Source organism: Rutilus rutilus (genome assembly GCF_951802725.1).
Source record: "Rutilus rutilus genome assembly, chromosome: 20".
NCBI classification, from domain to species: domain Eukaryota; kingdom Metazoa; phylum Chordata; class Actinopteri; order Cypriniformes; family Leuciscidae; genus Rutilus; species Rutilus rutilus.
Window position 1 is genome coordinate 6,423,409 of NC_140225.1, and position 13,457 is coordinate 6,436,865.

Sequence of the window (13,457 nt, forward strand, 5' to 3'; positions counted from 1 at the left end):
TAATATTACATCAGATATTACAAGTGAGAGGTTTAACTTATTTTACAACAAAACCGAAATATTGTAAGCATATGAATTTTGATTGACACTGAGGCTTGCAAATATGCTGTTGACTAGTCTCTGACCTTGAAGGAGTGGACACCAGCAGCTGGACCACAGTGTTTGAGAGTCCGCCTCGATCTTTCTGCCAGCATCCTCTAGATGGCGCTGTTCCTCTGCCCACGAGCTGTAGATGCCGGCTGCTCGCGTGTGCAGTGTATGCATCAGGTCTAGCAACTATATGGACAAACAGGTTGTTTTAATAATCACTAAACACTCAGGGAATGTCTGGTCTATTAAATGAATATTTGCTTTCCTTACACTCACATTCATCTTATTAATGGGGACAAAAGAAATGATTGTTATACAGACATATGGCAGGTAAACACGTGGAAAGAAAATGACAGCATGATATTGTTTTTGATGTGCACCATTCAGGTTATGAAGATGGGGAAAGCATGCTGCCCTGGGTACATATCACAAATAAATGTCTGGGTCATATTTCCATGCAAATATGAAGACAAAAAACAATCTACATTTTGTTATAAATAAATAAATAAATAAATAAATAAATAAGACTTTTTAAAATGATAATTAAGAGCCTGTTACTAACAATATTTAATCATTTAAAAAACTATCTGTCGTTACCGTGAAAATCAACCTGGCCAGATACATTTTTTTTTTAAACAGTAGTACAACTAATACTACTATTGCATTTTACAAATGTACTTTATAGATAAAAAAAAAAAAAAAAAAAAAAAATCACAATATTTCATGAAAATAATATAAAATAGGCTTGAGTTTTTTAAGCAAAATATGGAAATATATAATAAATAAAATGCAGTAACAGTAAAAGTACAGTATATATACTTTTTTTTTTTTACTTGAATACTTTTAAAGTTTTATTTGAAACTACAGTTCATAATAAATTATCTTTTTTGTATTTTGTCTGAATTTATTACAATTAACTTTATTTTTGTGGTATCAAAACTTATTTCAGGAAATGTGAAATTTTACTGGTATTAGTATTGACAGCTTAATTTTTCTATATTGTAAAAGCTCTGAATCAGAAATGAGGTCAGAAACTAAACAAACCAGAAAGCAAAGCATAAATATTTATAAGTTTCAAATGTGAAATCACATGCCTGTCCTTCAACCAAACAAATCTGCAAACATGACGATGGACAGATTTAGGAATTAGGGAAAGGGCTGTTGTACTTACGTCCAGACTAACCTGAAAAGACACCGTGTGGTAACTGGCCGGCACGCCCTCATCTTCTTCATCGTCGCTATGGGAACGGGCGAGCCGCTGACTGGACGGTTTGGCTCTCCGCGATGCGCCATCCTTCTCGCGTGGCTTCTTTCGGAGCCGGCTGGATTTGGAGTCGTATTTGTGGCTCTTTTTCTTCTCGTGGGTGCGGTACCCTGCGGAGGGCGTGGAAACAATCAACAGAGTGACTAACAAGAGAAATCGAATTATGCTTTCAAGCGCACGCCGCCCCATTCTCACGTCCGTCAAGCACGGTAAAAGCCTGTGCCGTTTGATAATGACTGCAAACAAAGCTACGAGAATGAGTCACAGGTGCTATTTTCTAGTGAGCTTTTCTCCCATCTTCACACCCTTTTATTTGCAGGTTAGAAGAACCTGTCTCAGACATATCTCGGTCAATTTTGGGATTGCATCGAAAATATTGTCCTCTGTTTCCAATGAAAAGAGAATACAGCAGACATCTACCATATCATTATCACATTACTTTGCCTATTAGATGTTCAAAACTTAAAACTTTGATCTGCCGCCCTCAAAGTGAGCATGTAAGCCCCTGATGACAGCAGGTATCTTCCCAAATAAACAGAGGCCTGTAGCTCATGAAAATAACATGCTGATTGGCAGAGCTATAAAGTGCTGAATGAGTCTTGACTAAGCCTACTGTAGATCACAGACCACCCTGGATAGAGGAACTGAGAGGCAGAGTGAAGGATAAATGGAGAGGGCACACAAGACAGTTGAATTGCCCCCGAGTTAAATGACTCACCGGAGGAGCACAGCTCAAGATACAGCACTAAAGAGATTACAGGCACTGACACATCCAATTACAAAGCCACGGAAGTGAAGCAGACATTCTAATCCCTCAAGGAGTCAAACTTCCAAGATGAAGTTTGAATAAAATGCCCTCCAAAAGGTTTGTTTGGAATGAAACCAATCATAAAATAAAATGTAAATCGTATCGTGGCAACACTGAATATTTTGTTATTGAGGCAGCATGCAAACTAGAGCAATGGCTATGTGTCATGTGGTTGTGTAAAGATGAGACATCATTTGTTTGTCATCAAGGACAGGTTTCAGTGTTGAAGATCGCACAGCATATTCAATAATGAAAGCATGCAAGAAATGCCTTTCACGTCGCACACATAAGCATTTTTACCCTTTAAAAGGGCAATTACTTCTAACCTTATTAAATGTTTGTCATCTTTTGTCAAATTATTACATTTCATTACAGTTCATAAACTGAAAAATGACTTTCTTCTAGAGCTGCTGTACAGCCAAAACAATCTTTGTTGCATTCATTTCCTGTTATCAAAGTAAAGCTGCTTTGAAACAATCTGCATTGTTAAAAAGCGCTATATAAATAAAGGTATTGAATAAATTAAATTGGAATAATAAGATACAATATGGTTGTTACCAATCAAATGAAATCAGTATGAATAAAAGCCAAGGTGGCATCTGAAGATGCATTTACACAGACCGTTTGATGCAGCTCAGAGGTGGCATAAATGAATTTACACTGGACTTACAATTGCATAAATAATTCTATGAGATTCACATTCTAAACATTACATTTTGAATATAAAAATATCAAATGATGGGGGGGAAATGAGATAACTAAATCTGCCAGTAGGTGGCAATAAGCCTTAATGAGTGAGTCTTTAAATCATTCTTTCAAAGAATTCATTCAAAATGGCTGATTCATTCAGGAATTAAGCAAGGAACTGTTTTTTATGAATGGGTCATTGAATTATTCACTCAATCCATTTGTTCAAAAACACATTTCACAAACATGTACATATATTGGAAAAACAGATCAAATCATATGTTTTCATCAAATATAACAAACAAGAACTCAAACGGGCACTTTTTTGCTACCATATTTAGAATTTTGGGGGATTTTAATTAATTTAGGTGGCAACCCCCTGTTAATTTCCGATCCTGGTTCTTTGCTGTATAAGAGATTCGTACCTCCATTAAGGCTAGCCTCCACAAACACTCGTATGGCTTTAACACAAAGCTCAAAGTTTTCTGGAGTGACGTGGGCAGCATCGCGGACGATGAAGGACAGCGAATCCACGCACTTGATGAGGGACTTGGTGTCATGGAGACCCACATCCTGCCCGAGAGTTAAACTGTACTGGTTAATGAGAGGATGGGTCAGGGGCTTTGAAGTTGGGATCACTGTGGCCTTAGATCCATCCAAGTCATCTTTACCAACCTGCCCAAAACAGAAAGAAGTTATATAAGGGAACACATCTATTCAAAGCAACATTCCTAATTATGTTACATTGACATTAGTGACGGTGGATTTGTCTCAAATAGGCTTCCTGTCTGGGGTATGGTGTGAACACTCACCACTAGCCAGCCCACATCCACATCGGTAGCTGACCGGGGTATTCTGGATTTGCCGTGCTCTGTGTAAACCTCAGAGTCAGACGTGTATCCCCGTTCAAGACTAACTTCAGTCTGATGATATGAGCTCAGTTCACTATCTGACTGAGCACCTGGAACAAAAGGATTACACAAGATAAGCCAATCTGGAAACGGACTTCACTCCGCTCTCGACTATGTCTTGAGGTGTGTTAACAGATAAAATGGTTGAAAAGGTGGGAATGACTGAATCACCTGTGTCATTGTCTGGGTTGGTGCTGGTGACCTGCATGGCAGCAGGAGGTTTGACCCCAGCCCCGATGCACTCCAGAAGGGAAAATAGTGTGTACCAGTCATCAGTGCAGTGGACGTTCGCAGCGTTGGTTTTAAGCAGCTCGTGCAAGCCGTATGCCACCTCTCGACTGACTCTGGACAGGACGTGAGGCTTCATCATCAACAGCAAGCGAAGAGAGAGGAGAACCTATCCAGAGAGAGGGAGGAAACTTGTAATCTACTTTTCAGTTGTTAATCAGTGTTGTAACAGCTAACACAACGACAGTTTGTACTTTACGTGTGTGTACCTGTGAGCCAATGTCCTCTCTGCGTAATAAGCGTATAGCAAGTCTGAGCAATCCCACCACTGATCTCTCAACCAAGAAGCAGCTCTCATTAGCATGGACGCATAACTGGTACAGGTGATCCCGTACCGTTTGCCATACACATGATACTCTGTCCCTGCAAACACACAGTCATCTCTCTATAAAAACCTTTTCAACTAGTAATTCTCAATGCGATGATGCAGCATGATCATACATGCAGTACCTGTTTTCAAGAATAATACGTAGCAGCATTTCTAGACAAAAAGCAGCATCTTCTTCATCATACGTTTCCTCATCAGGGGTCACCGAGATGAGAGCCTGGAAACATTAAAAAATGCATAAGAAACAAACCTAAGTAATACTGTAAGAAACACACCAAAGAAAATGGTTTGTGTATAAACACATTCTGTAAATGTGGACCTCACCTTCATGAGCTCCTGTAAAGACTCCAACTGCAGAAACTTGCTCTCTGTAATCAGCTTCTCTGGGTCACAGTGCTGACATGAATGCAGAAGAAATGTGAGAAAATTCTTTGATTCACGTGTGATAGCATTTTATACATGGAGCAATGAGTCAGAATGACCTTCTCCCGCAATGTCTTTTGTAAGCAAAATGTGTTGGCTGTACCTTTATGCAGAGCAGGGCAGCTTGTTTGGCCTCCTGGTTCTCAGTGGATGGGCCTCTGAGCCCAGACTGTTCACTCAATGTTAACCAGCTGACAAAACTCAATACAGCAGACTCACCCCTGACAGAAGTACAGAGGCAGAAAGGAATAGATTAAATTATTGTTGACAAACAAACACTTCCAAGATTTTAACACACCTCAAAAGGGATTGTTTTAGATTTACATTAAAAAAAATTGAGTTGAAAATGTCAAATGACTGTGTGTGATTTAAATTTGGGCTTCTGACCAATCGGGGGTTAAAAATTCGGCACAAATTATGATATTTCACGGATCACAATCAATATTATTGCTCTAATAAGAGATGAATGACCCCCAGCTGGTGTCAATCTATTTGTATTTCACTACGGCATCACACGAAAGTTAGAACGACTGATTTTCACCAACAACACTGTGATAAATATAAAGCTAAATACACGAACATCAACTATATAACAGATCCCAATCGCTGCAGTATCATGGTAGAAACCGATCTGGTCAAAAGTTACTGTAATAAAACCATGCAATACATATAATATACATCTTTACATTTATTATGAATGTTTTAGTACCTTGTAGAATCAAATGTTTTTACTTGTGTGGCCAAATGTTTAAATTAAAATTAAAATGTAAAAAGTATTAAAAAAACAGTTACTTATAAATGTCACATTTCACAAAACAAATGTGAGGATGTTTTCAACAGCATGCCTGACACATTAAAATACTCTAAAGTTCCAAAAAGTGCATTTATTACTGCACTAGAAGCCAGAGGTACAATAACTAAGTAAACTATATAATAATTATGTAATAACAAACAATACATTATATAATGTAACAGATCATTAGAGCCTTAGCACTGCCTAAAGTCAATCCCTAAAAGCGGCTTGTTTCAACCTGGAAGAGTTGAAAAAAAGAACAAACCTTAAGTACTTCCAAATATTATCTATAATAATATACCTGTTTGATGGTGTCTCTTCACGCTGTAAGGAAATCTTCTCATTAGGGTCTAGAAAGTCCTCAACCTTTTAACGAGAATTAAATATTTAGTCAAATTTACATTCATTCATATAACAAATCTATACAGATCTTCCTTTGAGACAGTAGGTGGCACTATTGCCTGATCTAATAAATATCTAGGAGCAATGTGCCTGCTATATGCAGTTGTTTTTTTCTAAGCAAGAAGTGTTTGTTAGGGAATTTCTAGTGATATGTTGGCACTCCCGTCTTACCTCAACCATGGACTTGGGTAAGAGCTCAGCCCTGAAAAGCTGCAACATTGAGTCCATAATGTTCTTCCATCCTTCTCGTAAAATGTCACCATGATTATGGGCCAGGCTGAACACAGTCTTGGCAGCGACTTGAGCCTTCCTGTTACTGCCAAATACAGTGGGCAGGTTCTCTACAGACTAAAGGCACACAAATCCTAATCAGATCTTTTCACTCATATCATATCATGACCTAAAGCTGCTGCAGGAATCTGAATGCATCTGGTCAGGGGTGCTTCAAGTCTTACCTCAGAGCTGAGAGTAGTAAACTTGCAGAGCGAAATGATTAAGTTATCAAAGACGTCACTGAAGCCGTAGTGTGCAGAGATCATGGCACATTTCCTGAAAGGATAAAGGAGAGAGGCATCATAATCAAAATCTTAATTTTTTGCAGAAACACAAGTCTGACAATCACTAAATCCACAAACTACTTAACAATGAGTGCTCTAATAAATTTGATTGATTCAAAGGCTGTGTCCGAAACCAATCTACCAATCTGCGGGTCTTACCTGAACCCAGTGATGGCCTTCTGAATGATGGTGTCATCCAGGCTCTTGTCAAAAACGTAGGAAAGGGCGGCAATAGTCGGTCCCCAGGTCATAGTGAAGAGGTCGCGGTCGTAACTGCTGCCAGGCACATGCAGGAAAATCCCTTCAGAAGAGGCTCCTCGGTGCAGCAGAACACTCCACACATAGTTCTCCTTCACCAGCCCCGTCTGCTCGTCGGGCATCACAATCTCCTCATTCCTGCAGGACCACATACGTTTATCTCAGCTTATCCCATCTGAGCCATTGTATACATCATTAGCAAGAGCTATTATATCCACACACTTAAAGACCAGAGACATTAGGTTTATAACAGAGATAATAAACATCAGAGCTCAACAATGACCTTTTCAGCTATTTAGCGGTTTCGATTTGTACTTATTTGTGTATGAATATTTACACACACATACATAACATATTTTCACACACACACACACACACACACACACACACACACACACACACACACACACACACACACACACACACACACACACACACACACACACACACACACACACACACACACACACACACACACACACACACACACACACACACACACACACACACACACACACACACACACACACACACACACACACACACACACACACACACACACACAACCATTCCAAAAGTTACATCTTAAAAAAATAAATAAAAAAATGAAATAAAATAAAATAAAATAAAATGAATGCTGTACGTTTAAACCTTCTACTCATCAATGAATCCTTGGGGGAAAAAATCATTGTTTACACAAATTAAGGAGCACAACTGTTTAAAACTGAAAATAATGTTTCTTGAGCACCAAATCACATGCCTTGAAAGTAAGTAGCAGCAAGTGATTTATTAGTAGTATCATTGGAAATTATACAGCTATAATGTGGCAGCTATAAATTCAAACTGATAAATACACTTTTGCTGGTAAACAATGGCATATTAGGCTTTATCATTTTCAACCCAATCTAACTGATGCGTCTAAGACTATTGAAAGTCATTCTCACAATGTCAACAATCTCATATACAGTACTGTATGTCAGCCAGACTGATAGCTTTACATTAGTGTCAACTTTATATCAGAATTTGCATCAGATAAATGTAATACATAACTGAAAATCAAATGTATAAGTTTGTGAGCCATTTGTCCATTACCAACAAATGTAAGATATAGTGACTGGATATAAATAGCCTGATATAACAAGTGACTGTAGCGTCCACAGGCCCAAAACTCCCTCACACTGGCTCTGGGTAAGTGGGCCAATCCTTAATTTTAAATGTGGTTTTATTTACAAGTTACCAATGAAAACGTATTCTGTAAACATTTCACCATTTTATATATTTTATATAATTATATTAAAATTGTTCAACAAGTAAAAGGTAATGAAAACTATACATAAGCACTAACTTGATGGCATTGTAGATGTCTTCCAGCATGTCTTGATCAAAGTCATTTCCTCCATTCACACCTTTGAGATTCTTCTTGAATTGCTAGACAAATAAAATAAAACAACAAACAGGAGGAGGAAACTGATTAAAATGCCTTCATTCCATCCAATTACAGCGACATCCTCCAACTATCACCTTTCAAATCCAATAATTGGTCTCGGTTTATTACTGCTGGTGTCACTTAATAGGTGTTAGTGTTAAGCAGGCTGGTCTAAGGCCAACCTCAGCTCAAATAAACACACAGACGTCCGCTGCTGAGTGATGGCGTTAGGCCACTGTTTTACTGCATACTTTCTTAATGGCAGGTAAAGCAAGGGAAACCTGAGCTCTCCCCTGAGAGAGAGAGATGAACAGAAGGAGAAATAAACAGAGGAGTAAACAGAGGGACGGAGGGTCTTTCCAGGACTTCATTTTCCATGGCTGGAGAGTAGACGCACACACGCTAGCTGACAGAGACAAGACAGCTGGACACGCCGCCTGCCAAAAGCCCAGTCCTGCCTCGTCTCGTGCTGCTCGACTTTCACTCCTCGGCCGTTTATCCCCTCTGTGCTCAGGCTGAATACCTGCTGATTACCATTCCCACTGCTCCTGTATTCCTATACAACACCAGTGCTTTTAGCAGGAAGGTTTGTGTGATCATCTGTTTAATTGGATCTGGTGCTAATGCATGGAAACCTCAAGGTGTCAGTGGTTGCTGAGGTAAAGATGCTACCAGCTGCAGCCACTTATCTTACCAGGGCACATTTCCCGCCAAAAAATGTAAATAAAAAAAAAAATTAAGAAGAAAGAAATTGTGCAATAAAGAAAGCCTATGATTTACTCCAATTTTTAGGACCATGAAAACGTTCGGGACTTATTTCAATAGCTACAATGCTACAAATATTCTGTGATTAAAATACACACACAAATATACACACTACCGTTTAAAAGTTTGGGGCCAAAAGTAAAATTGGTCAAAAGTGACGGTAAAGACAGTTATAATAGAATTGAAATATTTCTGTTAATAAAATAAATGTTGTTCTATATAACTTTCTTTTTAATAATTTATAAAAAAAATTAAAAATGTTTCCTGAGCAGCAAATCAGCATATTAGAATGATTGCTGCAGGATCATGTGACACTGAAGACTGAAGTAATGATGCTAAAAATTCAGCTTTGTAATATTCCACAATATTAGTGTCTTTACTGTATGTCTGATCAAATAAATGTAGCTTTAGTGAGCCTTCTTTCAAAAACAAAAACAAAGAAATATTACCGACCGCAAACTTTTAAATAGATTTTCTGAATTTTCAGATTTATTTATTTATTTTGCATTATGGTAATGACAATGGGATTTACAACGAGTGCAATTGCTTTTTTGCATTATGGTAATGATGGGATTTTTTGATTCCCTAAATGGAATTAGAGGATTTCAGTTTTGGTAGAGCACGACAGATTAAAACGTGGGTAAGAGTGATATACAGTACGACAAAAAGCAAAAATTTTAAATCCATGCTTCACCTTTAGATACATTCAAGTGTTCTTTCTTCAAATGATGCAAGTAAAGTCATTAACTCTTTCCCCCCCAGCATTTTTTTAAAATCATTTTTCACAAAATTTTCATTGCCCTCAGAATATTTTGTTGTATGAATATCTGAACATGCAATATATCAAAAGAAAGAACAGAGTGTCTGCTTTAAAAACAAAAACAAAAAAAACGTTTTATTCTAGCTTGATGCATTCTTTTTTTATCAACGTAAAAAACAACATTTCATTCTGTAACATTAGGCAGTTTTGATTTATATGATGTTTAATGCTGATGATAGCGTTATTTTACATATGCATCTGCTTACATATGCTATCGCTTGTTTCTGCCTCTTCTTAGCCTATTTTGATCAGGAGATTCAGTACTCTTTTAGAATATGCGTATTAGCGCACCCTACCTTATAACAGTGAAAACACGGAAAGCCGAAAATGTCCGTCAATGGTGGGGAAAGAGTTAATATGTACATGTGTGACTGCTGTGGCTTGACATATTTGTATTTCATTTGACCTCAAAGCCCCACTAAATTGAGGCCAGTTGTCTGAAGCACATAAAAGTGAGACATGGCTGCATAACAGTAATCTGCATGTGTGGCAAATCTAGACAGATGGTTTTATAACACACTTACACGCATTACATGTAATACACTTATCTTATACTGTTAAGTCAAAGAGCTGAAACTGATCTCTCAGAGAGAGATTGCGTGTGTGGCCCTGAACATGTGAATGACTTCTGGATATTCCCATTGGCAACAGGAACATGTGTCGCTCACCTCCAACGTCATGGGGATGTTCTGCTTTCGAACGTTATGGTTGTGCTGATCGGTGTTTAGCATGATGACGGCATAAGCCAGGGCGAAGCCAGCGTCGTTTGTCAGGAAGGGATTACCGTTCACTTTCTGCACACAAGAGAACAAGGCCATTCAATTGACTGCGAGAATAGCATCGCCAACTCACCTAATATGTACGCTCATCTTTACAGGCGCATTTTGAAGGATCAATCACCACAAGAAAAAATATAAAAGGGCACAGTAATTCTTCTGGGATCTCCTGCCAGTGTAAATGTCAGACACTGACTCCATTCCCGTTTCGATACATTGCTGCATCGGGGAGGGCACAACCCCCATGTCCATGTGGCATAATCACATGAGCTCATTCGTAGTGATTGAGAATGGCTACTGAATACTTTCCAGGTGACACACAGAGAGCTGCCTTTTACATGCACGTAAGTGAGCGTGTTCGAAATGTTCTCGGATCGCCGAGCTGTTTACTGCAGGGCAGATGGATGTGTCTCACTTCCCAGTGCAACATTTTCCTCTTCCCCGATTACCTGCGTGACTAAATGACCCCGTCCTTGATCCCGAGTGAACTGCTGTTCCACTGTCCCTAATTACCTGATGATGGGGCCAGTTGGTAGCCAGGATTGCCTTGGAGTGTGGTAATGGAAGAACTGTAAGAATGCTTGTGTCTGTGACTGCAGCGAACCTACAGCCTATTTAAAGAATATATATATGCGTGTGTAAATATATTCATGTCAGTCCGTGCTTGTGTGTGTGTGGCAGCTGACTTACATGCCAGTTGTCAGTGAAGGTTTCCAAGAGCCGATGAATGACAGGCGCTTCTCCAGGAAGACGGAATGCCTCCAGATACAAGCGGAGAGCCTCGTCTATGCGCAGGCCCTGGAAGCCGAACGTGCTGAGGAAGAGATAGAGATGGCCTTAAAATAACTTTAAGGTATAATTATCTCAGCCTCCATACTGAGTCACTTTGAGCCTGATAGTAATCATTAGTGAGGAGAAAATCTAAAGCTAGAAGACCACATCGGATTTCCAGGCGTTAAGACTTGATTACATGAGTGTTTGAAAAACAAGAAGTTGGTGTCGATGAATGTTAACAGAACAACCAACTCAACTTCTTGAGTTAAGACACTACCAACTCTCTTTAAGACACCGATAACTCTTTTACTTAGAACCATGAAAACATTTTCATGTGAAGTATGCATACTTTTACCTAGTTTTGTACTGCATTTCCCATATTGTCAATTCTATTATTACAGTAATCTAATACTTTCCTTAGTAAGATTTTTGTAGTTGTTGTAAGAAATTAATACTTTTTTTTTTAATCAAGGATGCATTCAATTGGTCAGAAGTAACAGTAAAGACATTTACATAAATCTGTTTATCATATAAAGTGATCATGTCTCTTCAGAAGACTTGGATTAAACCGCTTGATTCATATGGATTACTTGTCTTCATGAACTTTTTGAAGCTTTTGATAGTTTTCAAAAAATTCAACTAATAACATCCCCAACCGATGTTTTGAGTTGGCAATATGCAGCTAGCCTAACCCTTGCACCAAAAATGTGCTAAAAAGAAAAGGTTTACTTGACAAAACTGTCCAGCAGGTCGGTGTTCCTGCGGTCGCTGATAAACTCTCCAATCATCTTCTTGTCCAGGCGGGGGTTATCTCTCAGCCACTGGGCCACCTCATTATCATCCATGGGGCTGCTGAGCAGGCCTTTCTCCTGCAGGATCTGAATGCCCTTCTTGGGTTTCTGATTAAATTGCTCTGTACCCGTGATCAGAAGCTTTGAAGCAAAAAAAAAAAAAAAAAAATAATTCATCAAAGTGCAAATTCTAAGGTTTTAATATTCACAAATATAAAGAGCAAAGAACTGTAGATGAAAGTATGGTCACCTTCTTCTTGTTCTTGATCTCCAAAAGTTCCTGAGAATTTGGAAGACAGCTGGTGAAACGCTGAGGCTTCTTCAAGCTTTTCTTCTCCGCTGGATTAAGACAAATCAGATTACTCTAAATCATCAAATGTTTACTGTAAATCAATGAGTATGTTGACCAAGTTGTTTGTTGCATTTCATAGGCAAAACATCAGTTAAGTACCTGTGTCCGTCTCCTCCTGGTCCTGTCTGCCAAATCTCATCTTCTCTGCCATCAGATGTCCGCTGGTGGGAGGACAGGCAGCCCTCGTCTCTGACACCACAGCATTCTGCCCATTAGAACCTGGTACAGATTTACCAGCCACTGCAAGTAGCAAACAAAAGAAGATTTTGCCATTATGAGAAACAATTAAACTCCTTCGTTAACTGTAGTTTACTTAGTTCTCTTCATTTACTACAGCACTTCTGTTAGTGCCCATCCTGGGACTCTTGATTCTGCCCACCTATTGTTGAATCTGTGATTGTATTGACTGAACTGTCTCCTTCTACTGTTGATGATTCTGATTGGTCCAGCTGTGAAGCACTGTTGAGCACTTTGGCCTGACAATGAGCCTCTGTGCTGTCAATCACTGTCAGCAGGGCTTCAAGTGAGAGGAGATGCGTAGTGTAGAGCTGCCCAGACACTGGAAAGGCATTCTGCAAACATAACACAACATATAATAAACATAACATCATAATTATTAATGTGAGAAACTATCAGGAATTTCTATTAGAGGTGAAACATCTCCTGTAAAAAAATAAAAAAATAAAAAAAAAATAATACTAATAATAAATATAAATAAAAATACAATGTAGTGCATTTTGCAGAATAATGTGGTTTAATGCTTTTAAAACATGTGCTTAAAAGTTTTTTTGGAAAAACAAAAATTGTCAACCCAATCATCAATTGATTAGTTAAAATATCAGTATCTGCCTCAATTTATAACTGTTTAACCACTCATAAGAATGTAGCTGTGACCACAGAACCATAATATAAACTGAATCATGAAAAAATTAACTGTTACTCTG

The 13,457-nt window shown here is 38.5% G+C and overlaps 1 protein-coding gene across 10 annotated transcripts in view; it reads right to left on the bottom strand.

Moving 5' to 3' along the window:
- The window catches only part of gbf1 (golgi brefeldin A resistant guanine nucleotide exchange factor 1), an 86,013-nt gene that overhangs the window by 5,957 nt on the left and 66,599 nt on the right, over nucleotides 1–13,457 (bottom strand). For 6 of the 10 annotated variants that reach the window (XM_084392230.1, XM_084392227.1, XM_084392229.1 and 3 more), the window contains 20 exons: nucleotides 12,893–13,085; nucleotides 12,613–12,753; nucleotides 12,412–12,500; nucleotides 12,100–12,302; nucleotides 11,287–11,410; nucleotides 10,489–10,614; nucleotides 8,155–8,237; nucleotides 6,711–6,947; nucleotides 6,450–6,543; nucleotides 6,166–6,342; nucleotides 5,894–5,958; nucleotides 4,903–5,020; nucleotides 4,701–4,772; nucleotides 4,499–4,593; nucleotides 4,258–4,411; nucleotides 3,932–4,157; nucleotides 3,662–3,810; nucleotides 3,275–3,524; nucleotides 1,262–1,464; nucleotides 126–276 (listed from right to left, as the gene is read on the bottom strand). In XM_084392230.1, coding sequence (XP_084248356.1) covers nucleotides 126–276; nucleotides 1,262–1,464; nucleotides 3,275–3,524; nucleotides 3,662–3,810; nucleotides 3,932–4,157; nucleotides 4,258–4,411; nucleotides 4,499–4,593; nucleotides 4,701–4,772; nucleotides 4,903–5,020; nucleotides 5,894–5,958; nucleotides 6,166–6,342; nucleotides 6,450–6,543; nucleotides 6,711–6,947; nucleotides 8,155–8,237; nucleotides 10,489–10,614; nucleotides 11,287–11,410; nucleotides 12,100–12,302; nucleotides 12,412–12,500; nucleotides 12,613–12,753; nucleotides 12,893–13,085 — 2,950 coding nt within the window. The remainder of the gene's footprint in view (nucleotides 1–125; nucleotides 277–1,261; nucleotides 1,465–3,274; nucleotides 3,525–3,661; nucleotides 3,811–3,931; nucleotides 4,158–4,257; nucleotides 4,412–4,498; nucleotides 4,594–4,700; nucleotides 4,773–4,902; nucleotides 5,021–5,893; nucleotides 5,959–6,165; nucleotides 6,343–6,449; nucleotides 6,544–6,710; nucleotides 6,948–8,154; nucleotides 8,238–10,488; nucleotides 10,615–11,286; nucleotides 11,411–12,099; nucleotides 12,303–12,411; nucleotides 12,501–12,612; nucleotides 12,754–12,892; nucleotides 13,086–13,457) is intronic. The other 4 variants (XM_084392226.1, XM_084392225.1, XM_084392231.1 and 1 more) reach the window with 1 other exon arrangement.